Here is a 17,341-nt window from a genome sequence, read left to right as displayed (position 1 = left end):
ATTACATTGACAACTGGTTTTAAATAAGGTCTTTCTCTTAGTGTTTTGTTTGTTTTTCTGAGCAAAACCAAAACAAAGGTGGTAGAGAGAAGGGACCCTCTGGTTTATTCAGCAAAGTCCTGTGTATCATGGAACAAATAAAAACATATCCAGTATTTAATGCGGCTATTAGATGCTTCCCCAAAAAAGGTGCCTATTCAGCTACAAAGAACATGGTTTAAAGTCAAACGTTTTGTATTCATGAGGACAGCAAATGTGTGTGCTGTTGAAGTGATTTAGTTCAATTGACTGTTGGCTGGATGACTGAGCAAGAATATTGAGGCATTTAACAATGTTGATGGTATTCAGGACAAACATTTATCCTCTGGAGAGCAGAATTTGATCAGGATGACCAAATGCAACTCCAGTTTCTCAATTATTTATGATTTGAGTCCCCGGTGCTATTCATCACAGCTGGTTTTGACACCATTTAATTATTCAAAATAATCAGCTACACCTCTATAAACTCGATCTGACTTAAAATGGGCTTTGCTACATCAAAATCAAGCCTGTTAACAAATTCTGGGCATTTGCACCCTATTTCTATCCTTAAAAAAAAAAAAAAAAACTGTGGCTAGAAGCTTTTGTCTCCTATATTGAACTTTATAACTTAAGTCTTATTTAGCTGGTAGTGAAGGGAGGGGCTCAAGAGGCCAGGGGCAAGGGATGCCTTGTCTGTGGTTGTCATTTCACAGTTCCCTCCTGGTTTGAAGGCTTAAAATCTGAGTTATTCAGAATAGGAACACTATCCTTTCTTCTGAAAAGAACAATAAGGCAGCAACATAAAGGGAAGAATGAGACAGAACAAATCCTTAAAATACTAATTGAAGGAGATTTCAAAGTATTTTAGAACAGTAGTAGGATTCCTCTTTGGCAGCTCTGCTAAAAAGGACAACTGGTAACAGGGTATTTAAGAAATTATTAAGTCTGTTTTATAAACATGGTAGTTTAGTTATAGGTATAAGAGAAGGTCAGGAGATTTTTTGTGTGTGCGATTTAAAGAAAAAACTGGGGCACCTGACCACCTCTGTCCAATGGAGCATGAGACTCTTGATCTTGGGGCTATAGGTTTGAGCCCCAGGTTGAGTGTAGAGATGACTTAAAAATAACAAAAATATTTTTTGAAAAAGTAAAAGAAAAACAAAACAGAATCCTCATTATGGTAGAATAGTAAAGTCAGCCCCAGATTTCCAGATCTTTTAAAGTGAAATAACAGAGGCCAGCATTTATTTAGCACTGCACCTGGATTATTTCATTTGTTCCCCAGAACTACCCCCATGGGGGGGTTGCTATTCTATAGTCTCTGTTTTACAGATGAGGAAACTTCCTCCATGGGAAAACTGAGGCTCGGGGTGGCTCAGTTTTGAAAAGGCAGAAGTTAGGTTTTAAGACTAGGCCATCAGACTCAAGCCCACATGTTTAACCTCAAAGCCCTCCAGACTCTCATTAAAATAGTGTCCTGTAGTGATCCAGAGTCAGAATAAAAACAGACAAACAAACAAACAAACCCAAGATTACCAATGATTGTCTTAACACTGATCATGCAGCAGACAAGCCAACAATTACCTTGGGCACAAAAAGAAAAAAAAAAGGCGGGGGGCTGGGGAGAGGAAAAAACCAAAATAAAGAGCCCCCGACCCCACTAAAAGTACTGGAGCACATTACGTGATGTTTGCATTCCAGAGGGTTGAGAATCTGACTTATAATAATCTTATACAACATCTGAATAGAGGCTTAAAGTTAGTTAAAGAACTAATCTTGAAATTATAAATACTATTTAACAATTGATGTTTGGGTATTAAGAGATAAAAACAGTTCATCTGACAGTTATGGAATACCTGTTATTCTGTGGACATAATACAAAGTACAGAGTTGAATTTGAGACCTTGCCCTCAAGGAGTTCAATCTGGTGGGTGTGGAGACCGGAGTGGACAAAGCAAAAAAAAAATGCTAATACTGATAGAAAGTTCTGGAGGAGGGCCAAGAAGAAAAGCTTCTATAATTTTTTACTATTTCACCAGAATTTCTATTTGTGCCATCTTATTTTAAAATCTTGGATGGAAGAGAAAAAAAATTGGTAAATAGCTGTCATATTTTCAGAACTTTGTTGCTTGGAGGAGAATGAAAAAAATGATTCGCTGGTAATTTTGAGTCTTTGTCTAGAGGTGGTGCAGCAAGTGTTTTGTCCTTGTCAGATAAATTTTGGAGACTGTTAAGAGCTGGCAATATCATACCTCTAGCATATTTTGCAGTCCCTGGAAATAACATCAATACTTGTCTCAGGATGGCATTCTATGACTGTATTCCCTTGGCTACCTGAGCTGATTTCAACGTCACTCTTCCTTGGCCTCCACAGTTCTCACCCAGGAAGCTTCCAAGGGCACAGTGCTAGCATTAGCTTTCAAAAGGAGAGAGTCTGAGGCTATGTGGGTCAACAGAATTAATAGGCAGGGGTCAGAAGCATCACTAGCTAGCTGGAAGGCTGAGTGAAGAGATGAGGCCAGAGGTCCAATACCCCTTGAAGAGATCCTTTGGGGGAATCGCCTCGCTTACAATTAACTCCAGCTGAGCTAAATTTGGGCCAGTTGTTCATCTTAAATCAGGAGAACAAAGCTTTGTCCACCTGAGCCCATGTGCTCGAGGGATCAGTGGCCACAATCATTTTATGTGAGATGCAGTGTTTCAGCGTTGCCAGTGATACACAATAGGACGTCGCCAGACAAGGGTCATGCTGCATGAGACTGCAGCCTTCAAGATGGAAGAAAAGGACTCTGAGTCCTTGTGACAAAATGCCACTTAGGGTCTGAAATGTCTTAAAAATTTTTAATCCTTAGCATGAAGAAAACCATAGTTGGGGTTTTTATGAAGAGTGAAGAGAGAGAGAGAGAGAGAGAGAGAGAGAGCCAAATCTCACAAATAACTTTATAGACCTGGTGCAGGAATTTCTGTGGTCTTTTCAAAGGGTGCAGAGGTAAAACTGAGAATGGGAAGGGAGCTGGTGGAAGATAGGATGGGACCTTGAAAGCCTGCCTAAGGAATCTGGGTTCTATCCAGAGCTTTCTGAGGAAGAGAATAATGAAGTCAAAGCGGCATATGAGGAAATTGGGTGTGAGAGTGGTTTGTAGCCTGAGCAGAATCAGGAAGATGGCATGTCACCAGTACCCAGCGAGGGCCAGTGCTGCTGCGTCAGACACAAGGCAAGCACCAAGCCATAGCGATGACCTAAACTGATCATCTTTGGTAGCACGTTCCCCTTAACACAACTGTAGGCTGCCTGAACTCCTACATCAAGAATGCTCCATATACTCAATCTATCACTTGGTCGCCTGGTCCTGGTGTGTTCTTGTCAGCTTCCTTTGTGACACTGAGTAATCTGAAAGATTTCCAGATGTATTTTTATTCAATCATGATTTCACATCGAGCCACAGAATAGTAGGACAGTATGTCTCCACATGCCTTTTGCTTCTCACATCATTGACTCCAGGCAGCAGGTGATTTAGCCTGTCTCCCAAGAAATCTGAATATATCGACTTGTGGTTATTTTGTTAAGTTTTTCTTGATTTTTAAATCTCTTGTTTTCACTTGGCTCTCATCTGTGATTCTGTGTCTATCGAGACTCCGAACATTCATTCTGAGAGTTCCAGCTCTGTTTTATGGACAGGACGATACAAACAAGCTTACATCTTAAACTATTGATCAGAGTGCCAAATAGGTAACTTTGCTATATACACTCCATCAGCCAGTGTCCCTTCAAAGGGTTTTAACACCTATTAAAATCACATTAACTTTGAAATGTCGGTTCTGATGGAGAAAAGCCACTCCAGGATCAGATGATATTATCAGCATCTAAATGAGCCAAACAGTTCTGCAAGGAATTACAGATGGACATTATTATCCACAAGACAAAATCAGAAGGCCTTAGGCAAACCCCTCGGGTTCTAATAAAATCAGATTTAACATTATTTATGGCTATTCTTTGTTTTCTGTCATTCACATAATTGGAAAAGTGAAATAGAGGCAACGGATCAGACCCAGGGTTTTAGATAACAAAGAGTTTGATTGGCCATATTGAATGACTGCTCTAAACAGTGCAGACAGCTGCTCCCAAGCAGTCTTGGTCAATTGCATTATATTATAATAGAGGCCCGAGCTCAGTCCATAGCTAGGGTGGTCAGATCCATACAATGGAAAAAAAAAAATCAATAAACCGAGTGACTATCAAACTAAAGTAGGTAAAGCTATAATCTCTTAACACAAGATGTTATAGCAACCCAGCCCATGCCAAAAGTATGACCTTCAAAACCCAGAAACAAAAGGATGTCAACTTATTTCAGGAATTTATGTATAGATTGAATTAATGTCTTCCAGAATACAAATCCATTTTCAAAGGTTTTCTGCCCCTGAAACTATTCAAATGAGTATTATGCCTTGGGCGTTCAAGGCTATTCTAAAAGGTCAGTACCCCCAAATACTTTGAGCATACCTTGCATGCTTATATTTTTGGAGATGTTAAAGATAATCAGACTCTTCACTTTGTGTCTACCCTCTATCTCATTTTAGAAAAAAGAACCAAGAGCAGCCTTAAGTGCCCCCCACTTTTTAAAGATTTTATTTATTTATTCATGAGAGACAGAGAGAGAGAGATGCAGAGACATAGGCAGGGGGAGAAGCAGGCTCCCCACAGGGAGCCCAATGCAGAACTCGATCCCAGGACTCCGGGATCACGACCTGAGTGAAAGGCAGACGATCAACCACTGAGCTACCCAGGTGCCCTGTTTATAAACCATTTTAGAAGAGAAAATAGAGTTTATCACATTTAGTAAATGTAAGAATTGTCATGAGACACACTTTTCCCCAAGAGGTATGTTGAATTAATATCTGTGGACTTTTTTTTAATGGACCACTGGGAAGGTCTACAATTATGAAAAATTAAATATACAGCTTCGAAGAATCGGGAGTTCATGAGTATGGCCTCTTTGAATAGGTAGTGACTCTTTGTTTTTAGACTTCAAATTGTTTGATCATGGTGAGTTAGTTCCTCTCTAGAGAGAAGAGAGGGACACCTCACTGGGAAGTAGTTTGTGACTATAAAAGACAGCCAGTTCTTTGTTTTCATTATGCCTAATGTAAATACTATGAAAAACACCCGTAACTGCTATGTATCTCCTTTGTGAAGAAAACGTCTGCATGCACCTAAACTCTGTTACATCTGTTACATGTAAAATGTTTCTCCTGATAATTTTCTGTCACTGGCTCCTGCTCTTGTAGCAGCTGTGCACTGCTAATGACGTCCCTTATTAGTTAACGCCAGTACTTTCTTGGGTTTGAACCAGACACTGTAGAAAAATCGACTTTACAGCAACCTTATATTACACTAATGGATGATGTTTACATTCGTGGCAAAGGGAGCAGAAGAGTTGCCTCTTCCACTGCTGTTTTTCTAAAGATAGATAATTTAAATAGAGTTCGCAAATAATTCATCAAATCTATATATATTTGAGCCACTTAGGACAGGTCACTGGGCTAATATATTAGCATCACTTCAGAACAGAATATAATCACGTTGCACTCTGATCACTATAAAACAAGCTATGTGGTCTATAAGCATATTGCAAATGATGATGGAGCTTATACTTCTGGAAAATTCTTCTTGCTTATCCTTTAAGACTCAGGTGACTGATCTGCCTGAAGCCTTCCTCTGTGTTCCCACTATAGTTTCTTGAGGCCTCTTTCCTATTAATCACATTTGACTGTCCTTATCTTTTGACTGGTTTTCCTCCCCCATCAGACTGTGACATATTCAACGAGAGATAATGTTTCATAATCCCCACGCCTAGGTCACAATCTGGAATGCAGTAGATTGATGAATTAGTGAAAAAATAAATCCTTTTATCTTCTTCACATCCTTAATACGTTTGTTATGAATTTGTCAGTTATGTCTGAAGTTAAGTTTGGGGAGGTAATGGTGGCTGTGGCTAGGGAGTAGTGAGTACTTCATGCCTTTGGATATATAGTTCTTTTCTTCCTTCACCCTTGCTAAACATTGAAAAGTGTCTAAAATCTTTGAAATCTTGATTTTTTTTTTCACCAGGAAGTCCAACGCTGTACGGCTGATATGAACATCACTGCAGAACATTCCAATCATCCAGATAACAAGCACAAAAACAGATACATCAACATTTTAGCATGTAAGTAATAAATTTTAAGCTATCTTCAACTGTGAGGAAATTAAATCTTCATGCTGGGGATAAGCTGAAAGCCAAGCAATCAGAATCAAGATGCCAGAAGAGAATGACACTTGCCAGTTAACCTCTCATTAGCCCATCTTCAAGAGTGGATGGGTGGGGAGGCATTTACTACTCCCTAAGTCTGTCATTAAGCTGTCAGATCTCAGCTTAAGAAAAGGTGATTGAAAGAAATGTTCTGAGCTTCACGGTTCTCACATGAAGTGATTTCATACCAGATGCTGGGAACCAAAGTTTGAATGTCCTGTGGCTCTCTTGACATTATTTTTAAGCAGGGAGAGCCAAGTTTTTAAACATAAGTAGGAATGCTGAAAATTGAATCAATAAGCTGAATTTCTTTCTTTCTTTTTTCTTAATAAGCTGAATTTCTAAGACTAGGTAATAACCTTAAGTGGTCTCTACCTCAAGTGATAGAGCCACCAGTCCTTGTGGCCCATGTGCTTAGTCCTTTCTACCATATTTCCAAGGTCAGGAGTATTCTGGCACAAGAGATGCAAACAAATAAGCACTCTTCTTACAGAGCCTTGTGGGAAAACCCAAGGAGCATAGGCATACTTCTGTGGCTACAATGCTACTTCTCATAGACATTGAGGTTTGGGTCACTGGCAGATAATATATGCTTTGATATTAAAGGCAGGGGCACACATGTTTATGGGTAACATGCACTCGGGTAAGGAACACATTCCATAAGATTTTATAGTGCATTCAACTGAACCATTTAAATTCGAACACTACTGTAGATAAAGCTTTTTATAATGCTTTAGCAAGATAAAAAATCACATACCATATGAAATTCACCCATTTAAAGTTAATTTATATTTAAATGGGAATTTAAATATAAACTGAATTTCAGTGGTTCTTAGTATATATTCGCAGTTGTACGACCATCACCACTATCTAATTTTAGAACCCTTTTAGCACCCCAACAAGAAACCCCATACCCATTAACAGTCGTTCACAATTCCTCTTTTTCCCTAACCCCTAGAAACCACTTACCCACTTTCTGTTTCTGTATATTTGCCCATTCCGGATGCTTCACTTAATTGGAATCATAGACTATATGGCCTTTTGTGTCTGGGTTTCTTCCACTTAGCAGGATGTTTTCAAGATTCATCCATGTTGTAGCTTAGATTGGTACTTCACTCCTTTTTATGACTGAAAAATACTCCACGGTATGGATGTGCCACATTGTGTTTATTCATTCATCATTTGATGGACATTTGGGTTGTTTCTACTTTTTGGCTATTATGAATAATGCTGCTTTGAACATTTGTGCAGACATATATTTTCAATTCTCTTGGATATATAGTTAGGAATAGAATAGCTAGGTCATATGGTAATTCTATGTTTAACATTTTGAAAACTGCCATAGTGTTTTGCAAAGTGGCTATACCATTTTACATTCCCACCAGGAATATATGAGAGTTCCAGTGTCCATATTCTCATCAACACTTGTTACTTATATAGAGAGAGATATAAAATAGCTATGCTAATGGTGTGAAGTGGTATCTCATTGTCATTTTAATTTGCATTTCCCTAATGATTAGTGATATTGAGCATCTCTATTTTTTATTTAAATTCAATTAATTAACATATAGTTTATTCTTAGTTTCAGAGGTAGAATTCAGTGATTCATCAGTCTTAAATAATACCCAGTGTGTTGAGCATCTTTTCATGTATTTATTGGACATTTGTAGATCTTCTTTGGGGAAATAGCTATTGAGATCCTTTGTCCATTTTTAAGTGAGATTATTTGTCTTGTTGCTGAGTGGTAGGAATTCTTTATACATCCTGCATACGAATCCCTTATATAGATAAACAGCAGAATATTTTCTCCCATTCTGTGCACTGTCTTTTCACTTTCTTATTGGTGTCCTTTGAAGCAAAAATTATTTTAATTTTGGTGAAATACTATTTTTCTTGTGTTGTCTGTGCTTTTGGTGTCTTATATAAAAAAACCACTGCCTAATCCAAGATCATAAGATTTACAACTTTGTTTCTACCAAAGAGTTTTATGATTTTAGCTCTTACATTTAGGTCTTTTATCAAAATAACTCTTATGTATGTGAGGTAGGGTGTAAGTTTATTCTTTTGCATGTTGATAGCCAGTTGTCCTAGCACTATTTGTAGAAAGACTCTTTTTTCCTCCACTGAATTGCCTTAGTGCCCTTACTGGAAATCAATTTACCATAAATGTAAGGGTTTATTTCTAGATTCTCTGTTCTCTTGCATTGATCTATATATCTATCCTTAGGCCGGTACCATTTTGTCTTTATGACAGACTATAGCTTTGTAGTATTTTTTGAATTTGGAAACTGTGAATGCTCCAACTTTGTTCTTTTTCAAGATTGTTTTGGTTATTCTGGGTCCTTTGTGTTTCCATACCGATTTTAGGATCAACTTTTCTATTACTGCAAAAGATGTAGCTGGGATTTTGATAGGCATTGCACTGAATCTGTGGATTAATCTTAATAGTACTGCCTTCCATCCATGAAGATGGGATGTCTTCCATTCATTGAGGTCATCTTTTCTTTCAAGGATATTTTATAGTTTGCATTGTCTAACACTTCTTTTGTTGAATTATATTTAAAAGATTTTATTTATTTATTTATTCATGAGAGGCACAGAAAGAGAGGAAGAGACGTAGGCAGAGGGAGGAGCAGGCTCCCCATAGGGAGCCCAGTGTGGGACTTATCCTGGGACTGGTTTCATGCTCTGAGGCAAAAGCAGATGCTCAACCACTGAGCCACCCAGGTGTCCCTCTTTTGTTGAATTTAAGTATTTTATTAGTTTTGATGCTATGATAAGTGGAATTGTTTACTTAATTTTAGGATCTTTCCTAACATTGATCATGAATCCTACAACCTTAGCTGAACTCATTTTTTTTTGTGAATTCCTTAGAATATCTATATAAAGTAATACCATCTACTAATATAGTTTTACTTCTAACTCTATAGATAAAGTTTTACAAGAAACATAAGTCATTTTTGAATAAGAGTATTGGTTCTACTTATGTAAGAGAATGAGGAGGTAACAAAGAGAACCAGCGAAGAGTCAAATTTTGCTCTTCTCTCTAGTCTTTGAATGGATGGACTCTGACAGTATTTGTTGGCCTACCCAGTTGAGGCTCACCTTGCCAAGATTGTAAGATTGTGTGTGTGTGTGTGTGTATATATATATATATATATATATATATATATATATATATATAAAATCTCATTTCTAACCATGTAAGTCAAGCAAGGATATATACACAGGTGTTCCTTGAGTATATCCACATGTATCATTATCTCCACTATGGCAACCCTTATTATTCTGGTGACTTTAGTGCTTGGCTGAAAGTATGTGGCAAAAAAGAGGGAGAAAACCCAAAGCAGCATCTGCATGATATGCCCAAAGGTCATGATGTTACCTGGAAAGTGTACCATCATGGTTTGATACAGTGTTCTACACTGTTTGATACAGTTTATGGTTTCATCTTCACAAATTCAATTTAGATGCAATTTTATTTTTCTAAGTTCAGAAATTTGGATTCTGGTGTTCGTGACGCCTGGTCAGAATCTGAGTATATCACCAGTCACTTGATTTGCCCCTATGTTACGGGCTTAGTATAGCAAAAAATGGGATGGGACTGTCATGAAACAAGTAAACTTACTGTGCACAAAACAAAACGTATGAACAGCTTTTTCTCATAGAGCCATTACAACTTTCAAGTATATGTGGATGCTACTGTACCACCTCTTGTATTGATCTATTTTAGAGAGGCTCTTACCTTTTAGATTAAATATGAATTTTGCAACTTGAAGAATATGTATTCTTATTTGTCAGTCTGAAAGATAATATAGCTGAGCTAAAGCATAGCAGTTTATATTCAGATAAATTGGTGGGGGGGGGGATTGTCATTTAGAACCTATTTCTAGCAAGCAGCCCTTCTGCATAATAAGTGTAGTCTGAGTTTGTCAGAACAACAAAAGCAATTGACAGTCATGAGAGTGGAGAGGGCTTTCAAAAAGTGCTTGATAAATAGTTTGAGGTCATTAATGTCTAGGCTAAACCACTCACTGGTCTCCTTGAACTAGCCTTTTATGATTATAACCAGAAATGTAAATTTACCTTAGCTCATTCTGTTCCTAGCTAGAAAAAATAAAATTAGGACCTTCACTTCTTTTTATTTCATTTGCTGCCCTAAAAACTTAAGCTTACTTTGCTGGGCAACAAGAGGCATGTATCCCATTCTCCCTTTTGTGTTCATAAGCTGAGGGAGGTTAAGTGGATCCTAAAATCTGATCATTGATCAGATTCCTACAATGAGATTACTTTCTCTCACTTACTTAGATTCCCTGCCACTCCAAGAGAACCTGACTGAATTTAGCAAAGGAAACTCCTGAAAATAGATGTTCAACAAATAGATGATGTTCTGGACCTCATATAACAATCACCTTTTTATATTTGTATTAATGGAAAAGGGACAGGGCCATGGGTAATCAGAGGTCTTAGTTTTAAAATCCAGGACAGGGACATTTTGGAGGGTTACAACTTGAAATCATTTTACCTGAACTAATAAGGATTTTAGTTTGCATTTTTTGGGCACTCGCAGGTCAGAGCATGATGTAGAAATAGAAATGTTCCTGTGTTTTTAAGTTGGGCTTCAATGCTGTATCCTTGAATTTTTAGTTGCGTTCTGACTAAAGTTTTCTTGGGGCAGTCTGGGAGATGCCACATTACCTATTTGCCTTGGTTTCTGCTTTAGAATGCTGGTAGCTTTTGAATTACACATTTTGTTTTTGTTTTTGTTTTTTTATCCTCTATAGATGATCACAGTAGGGTGAAGTTAAGACCTTTACCAGGAAAAGACTCTAAGCACAGCGACTACATTAATGCAAACTATGTTGATGTAAGTCAGAAATGTTTTTATAAACCTGTTTCTGATAATTAAAGAGTGCTACAGAGACTGTTGAACGTGTTTTAATACTGCACGGAGCTTTTACTAAAAACACAGCCTATTCAATAGAGAAGGCACTTGAATTATTAACAGGTCTGTGATACTGCTTTGATCTTACTTTGTGCTGTGTCATCTTTGAAGGGTTACAACAAAGCAAAAGCCTATATCGCCACCCAGGGACCTTTAAAGTCTACATTCGAAGATTTCTGGAGGATGATTTGGGAACAAAACACTGGAATCATTATCATGATTACGAACCTGGTGGAAAAAGGAAGAGTAAGAGCATCTTGGCTTAATATCTTAATCATGTACCTTCATTCAAAAACTATTTATGAAGCACCTGGTGTAGGGTAGGAACTTGACGAGGTATAGAGCGTTAAGGAGATGAAAAGCATCCTCTCTTGCCCATATCTTGCTTGTGGTCTGATGGGAAATAGCTGAGCAAGAGGGAATTAAATGTGGCAAGAGGAGTGAATAGAGTATAGAGAATAGAGTATAATGCCATAGAAGGGATAGATGCATCCTCTAGGACTAAGATTTTGTAAAGGAGCTAATATGTGAGGTGAGATGTGAACAATGAGAGAAGAGGAGTTACAGAAGGACCTTCTAAGAAATAGAAAGCACAACAAACAGGGAAGTTTGAAGAAACACAGTGTAGTGGGGGAACTACTGATAGTGGTGGGGGTGACGGAAACACTGTTGAAACACCTTGACCATCATTATGAGAACCTTTTCTTTTAAGATGATTAATATTTTAGAAGTCACTAGATTAGGAGTTTTTTTTTTTTTTAAGATTTTATTTATTTATTCATGAGAGACACAGAGAGAGAGAGAGGCAGAGACACAGGCAGAGGGAGAAGCAGGCTCCATGCAGGGAGCCTGATGTGGGACTTGATCCCGGGTCTACAGGATCACGCCCTGGACTGAAGGCAGCGCTTAAACCACTGAGCCACCAGGGCTGCCCAGGAGTTTATGTTACATGATGCGAATTTAGGCTGGAATAGATGCTAAGTCTCAAGTTCATTACTCAGAATTACTACATCTTCACCTTGACTGTGGAGTCCCCGTCTCACCTTTGGTGACCCAAGTTTTGTAAAATGAAGATTTTCACTGTTAGGAGACTCTCTTGCAACTCTGGAGGCAACACAAACCTCCTAACATAGTCAACCATATTTCTTACCAGCCTAATATAGGTTTCTTTCTAAGTACATTCTTTTGAAAGATGGTTATGATACTAGGTCCATTGCTTAAATGATCTTGCCCAAACTTGTCCCAAGGTTAACCTCTTCAGAGGTATGTCAACCGCTCAGCCATTGAGCCCCTATGTTCCTTTTTCAGTTCAGCTACATAATGACATTACCTGTTTTAAAGACGCTGGGAATCACATGACCAACAGTACAATTGTGGCATAAATTGCAGTTGGAACTGACAACGTTTTCCTCTTTGCAGCGAAAATGTGATCAGTATTGGCCAACAGAGAATAGTGAGGAGTATGGAAACATTATTGTCACACTGAAGAGCACAAAAGTACATGCCTGCTACACCGTTCGCCGTTTTTCAGTCAGAAATGCAAAAGTTAAAAAGGTACTGAAGGAATATGGGTGGGCTGCCGGGGCATTTCTCTCTAAACTTGTATGAAAATTACTGTACAACCAAGGCCAATTCTCAGAACCAACTTGGCTTTAAAAAAGTATTTTTAAAAAACATTTTTTCACAACCCATTTGATTGACATCAATGTATGCTGTGAAAGATGCTGGCAAAGCACATAATAGAATTTAACTGGCCTGATTAAATGCTTTAATCTCCTCATGAAGGCTTCATTTAAAAAAAAAAAAGAAGAAAGAAAAGAAAAAGAAAGAAAGAAAAGTACTCCTAGGTTTTGGTGACCAGCAATGAGAACAGCATCTGTTTGTTGATTTAGCTTTCCAATAGCAAACTTCTGACAGTTTTAAAGCATTATTTTCCCAATGTGTGTTCCAAGGAATGCTGACCATGCAAGATGCTTGCAAAAATGAGATTCTGCTATTTAATAAGTATGGAAAATGAATACTACATAACATGTATTCCCCTTTAGAAATACACACAATGCACACAAGTGGTCAATGCAAGTTAAGAAACCTCTTTAACTTGTTTTTGTCTAGTGTTTCCTAAGATGACTCAACATAACCCTTTACTATACGATTGTTAACATCTGATTTCCACACCTGATGAAAATGCTTTCAAGATATCTCGATTTCTTTTGTTCAAAATCTGCTGTTCCATCAAGATTCATGGATCATTACAGCATTACTAGGAACTCTAAGTAGATGTTCATTAAGAAAATGTAAAGTAATTGCTCTATAGAGACTTAAGAATGGTGGTTGGTTGTAGCAATGGGAGTAATTTTTTTTTTAGTCTTGTACATCTTTGAGAATGTGATCAAACTAAAGCCCTCCCACTTCCCAGAAGAATGCACATTCACATTTATTCAAAGTTTTACAGACAATTTCATTGGCTCCGAAACCCATCAGTGATCCAAGACTAACAGTCTTTTCTATGTGTAGTCCTTTCCTAGAATGGCAGAAGTATAGAAAAGTCAGGTAGCACTGTATTTATGTGTTCTAATAGAGATGTTAGCTGGCTTAAACTAACCAATAAGCAGCTTATATTTACAAAGCCCATTGCTCATGGAAACCCTTTAAGTATTTAACATCTCCCACTTTTATTTTACAAACCCACTAAAGTCGGAGGACGAAAGTCAAATAGGAACTTTAGGTAGTCAGTGCAACAGGAGAAAGTAACTGAAAAAGAGGAAGAAATAGGGAAATGAAAGTTAACAGAAGATTTCAGAAATCAAAGCCATCAAGCTTCTGAAGCACAAGGCCAAACACCTCACTTGCTCCAGTGTTGACTGATTAATGACCTTGAGTCATCAAAAAAATATTAATTTTCAGACTTTATAAGTTTATTGGTTATAAGAAAAACATACAATAGCAAGTTACCTGTTTGGGGAAATTTTTCATCCAAAGTAGTTAAAATGTAAAAAAGCTCAGCCACTTCAAGAAAACTACTTTGAAAAATTCATTTATGAAAGTGACAGGTAAATTTATTATTGACTCTGGAGATTGAGAATCACTTCCTGGAGAATGTACAGCAGCCACCAGCACTCACTCAGGCTCCTGAATGGCCCACCGTCAGATGACATCAGATGAAAGCAGAGGACTGCACAGCCTCTGAGGCTGGGGCAGAAAGTCAGAATTGAGGCTGTCTAGGCAGATTACAAAGTTCTTGAGATGCTTCCACATCCAAAAAAAACTGGTATGAACTGTTCATTCCTGATGTAGTCTTAAACCATTTTCTCTCCTAGATGCCTGATACTCCCCATCTAGGTAGTGTCTCCACTTAGGGCAGGGGACAGCCGCCAAGGGGAAAGTACCTGGCTCAGGAACAGTAGTTAGAGCACAGGAAATGGAAGGCTGTGTTTCCTATATCCTGACATTACTTTTATCCAGAATGCCCACCATCTGCTTAAAGACCTCTTTTTTTCACCTTTTTCCTAGGGTCAGAAGGGAAATCCCAAGGGTCGTCAGAATGAACGGGTAGTGATCCAGTATCACTACACTCAGTGGCCTGACATGGGAGTCCCTGAGTATGCCCTCCCGGTCCTGACCTTTGTGAGGAGGTCCTCGGCAGCCCGGACGCCCGAAATGGGCCCTGTGCTGGTGCACTGCAGGTGGGGCCAGCACCCTTCTTTTTCTCTCTTGTGCCTGGGATTCAACATGTGGAGTGGGCACACATGGAGGATGGGCCTGCTGGGGCCCTGCTATGTCTGATTTAGAAACTGAGTCTTCCACTGAAAACTGGGACTGGTACAATCTATGAGGGTTCTGCTATTTGAGGTTAAAACAAAATCTTCTCTTAGAGGATGAATCTCCAATTTTTGTGACATCTAGTATTAATAAAATCCCCATTGTTTACAGGGATTCTTTAAGTTGCTTCTCTTACCTAGAAATCTGAATTTAAAACACAAGTTCAGAGCTTTCTACACTAAAGAGTTTGAGATTTTGTTTATGGCTTTTCTGTAGGGGTCCTCTAAATAAAATTTATTGTAGGAGTGAAAACATTTTTAAGTTTTTAGTTGATATATTCTCTGAAAAAGACCTTTTTCAAAGCACTGGGAAAGCCTTCAATAATGACTTTTTTCCTTTTTTAACTACCTTACACAACTTTAGTAGGTAGTTTAGAAATACTTTTATGATGTTTCATTTATAATTGCATTTTTGGCTTTTTTTTAACTTTGGTGTTCAAATAGATACTGCCTCTTCCATGAGGTTATGTTGCAGAGCTGTGTGGCATTTTCTAAGCATTTCTTCTGGGCTGCAGTTCATAACATGCGATCACAAAGCAAGTCCGTGGCAGATGTTGGGACCCGACTCCTGTTTAAAACCCCATGAAAACTACATTATTTTGCTAGCCCATTAAGGAATCGCTAAAAAATGAACATGAAAGTCTGTCAGAGAGCTGAGCTATATCGATGGAGTAGTTGTGTGAGATGGGGGAACCTACTGGGGGATTCTGACAAAAGCGCCTTGTTAGTACTGCAGAACTCCCATCTTCCTGACTGTTGTGTTGTTGCTTTAACAGAAATGAGGAAATGTGAATAAAAGAGGCCAGATTTTGCAGGTGTGCCATTCTGATTCCATACCGGGCTGACTAAAGGAAGGCACCCCTTGAGAAGAACTTTCTGCTACTCAACAGACTAGGGAGGTGTGCAGAAAGGGGGTTTATTGAAAGCACAGAAAGGGAGCTCCTAGAATCACAGAGAGTTGGGTAGCCAGCCACAAACATAGATGTCAAGGATACAGACTTCCTACCTGGGGTCTCAGCAGGCAGGGTTCTGGTGTGGGGATGGCTCTGCCAGGAAGGACTGCTCTCTGACCTTCGTGTCAGTGGCTTGAGCAGCAAGCAAGGCTGAAAAAGGAAATACATGTGCAACATTTTACTCCAGCTCCTGTGGTATTTATAAAAGGTATTTATAAAAGGCTTTGTTCCCCATCAAGACTCGTGAGGGTGGAAAATGTCCTAATAAAGTTTTTGGATGCCATCCACAATGAATAACCTGTGTCAGCTCTCTTAGGTTATCTAAACTTGAACAAGGGTATTTCTAAGCCCACTCGATATTTAGATGGTAATTTTTCCAGTCCACAGTTAATGCTGGACACAATAGAGCAAGAGGTAGCAGCTGAGTGTCTTCCTTTCTTCCAGCGCTGGTGTGGGCAGGACAGGCACCTACATTGTAATAGACAGCATGCTGCAACAGATAAAAGACAAAAGCACAGTTAACGTCCTGGGATTCCTGAAGCATATCAGGACACAGCGTAACTACCTCGTCCAGACTGAGGTGAGGAGTGGTTGCAGGTGCTTTCAAGAGATTCTAGCATGTGCTTTATTTATTTTTTTAAGATTTTATTTATTTACTTATTCATGAGAGACACAGAGAGAGAGGGAGAGACATAGAGAGAGAGGCAGAGACACAGGCAGAGGGAGAAGCAGGCTCCATGCAGGGAGCCCAGTGGTGGGACTTGATCCCGGGTCTCCAGGATCACGCCCTGGGCCGAAGGCAGGTGCCAAACCGCTGAGCCATCCAGGTGTCCCTAGCATGTGCTTTAAAAGAAAGCTGAATGGTACTGGGGAGAAAATTCATTCTCCTAGGGCTCAAAGGAATTTACAGGTTTGAACTGGAAGCTATCCTGACCGTGAGACTATCCTCTGACTCACAGTTTTCCATTTCTGTGTGGATCTTATATGTGATTTCTCAGTAACTACACCAACACTTAGGAGGCAGATATAGCTGTATCTAAAGCTGTGTTTGATGCTATGGGGAATTAAACATGCTATCTGGCCTGAAAAGTAGCATGGTTCTGAAAGCCTTCATTAAATACATTTCTCCACTGCTTGCTACATTGAACCTATTATTTTGGGCATGATACAGAAATAAGTTATGAGGAATAAATAAGTAAGTGTTGGAGTGAGCCACCTAGCTATAAATGCTTGAAGGAGTTCACGGGGAGGTCCCTGTATGAAGAGTTGATCTGAGGTCAACTACATGCCTTGGATAGACGTGGCTGCCCCTTA

At 38.8% G+C, this 17,341-nt stretch overlaps 1 protein-coding gene across 5 annotated transcripts in view; it reads left to right on the top strand.

Annotated features, from left to right (window-relative positions):
* The window catches only part of PTPRG (protein tyrosine phosphatase receptor type G), a 703,723-nt gene that overhangs the window by 661,023 nt on the left and 25,359 nt on the right, over positions 1 to 17,341 (top strand). For all 5 annotated transcript variants that reach the window (XM_038565974.1, XM_038565976.1, XM_038565973.1 and 2 more), the window contains 6 exons: positions 6,131 to 6,227; positions 11,096 to 11,178; positions 11,368 to 11,502; positions 12,676 to 12,810; positions 14,767 to 14,939; positions 16,472 to 16,607. In XM_038565974.1, the coding sequence (XP_038421902.1) occupies positions 6,131 to 6,227; positions 11,096 to 11,178; positions 11,368 to 11,502; positions 12,676 to 12,810; positions 14,767 to 14,939; positions 16,472 to 16,607 (759 nt within the window). The remainder of the gene's footprint in view (positions 1 to 6,130; positions 6,228 to 11,095; positions 11,179 to 11,367; positions 11,503 to 12,675; positions 12,811 to 14,766; positions 14,940 to 16,471; positions 16,608 to 17,341) is intronic.

The sequence above is a fragment of the Canis lupus genome, chromosome 20 (genome assembly GCF_011100685.1).
Source record: "Canis lupus familiaris isolate Mischka breed German Shepherd chromosome 20, alternate assembly UU_Cfam_GSD_1.0, whole genome shotgun sequence".
NCBI lineage: Eukaryota > Metazoa > Chordata > Mammalia > Carnivora > Canidae > Canis > Canis lupus.
Note: the sequence above shows the minus strand (reverse complement) of the source record. Positions and strands in the feature narration are given on the sequence as shown.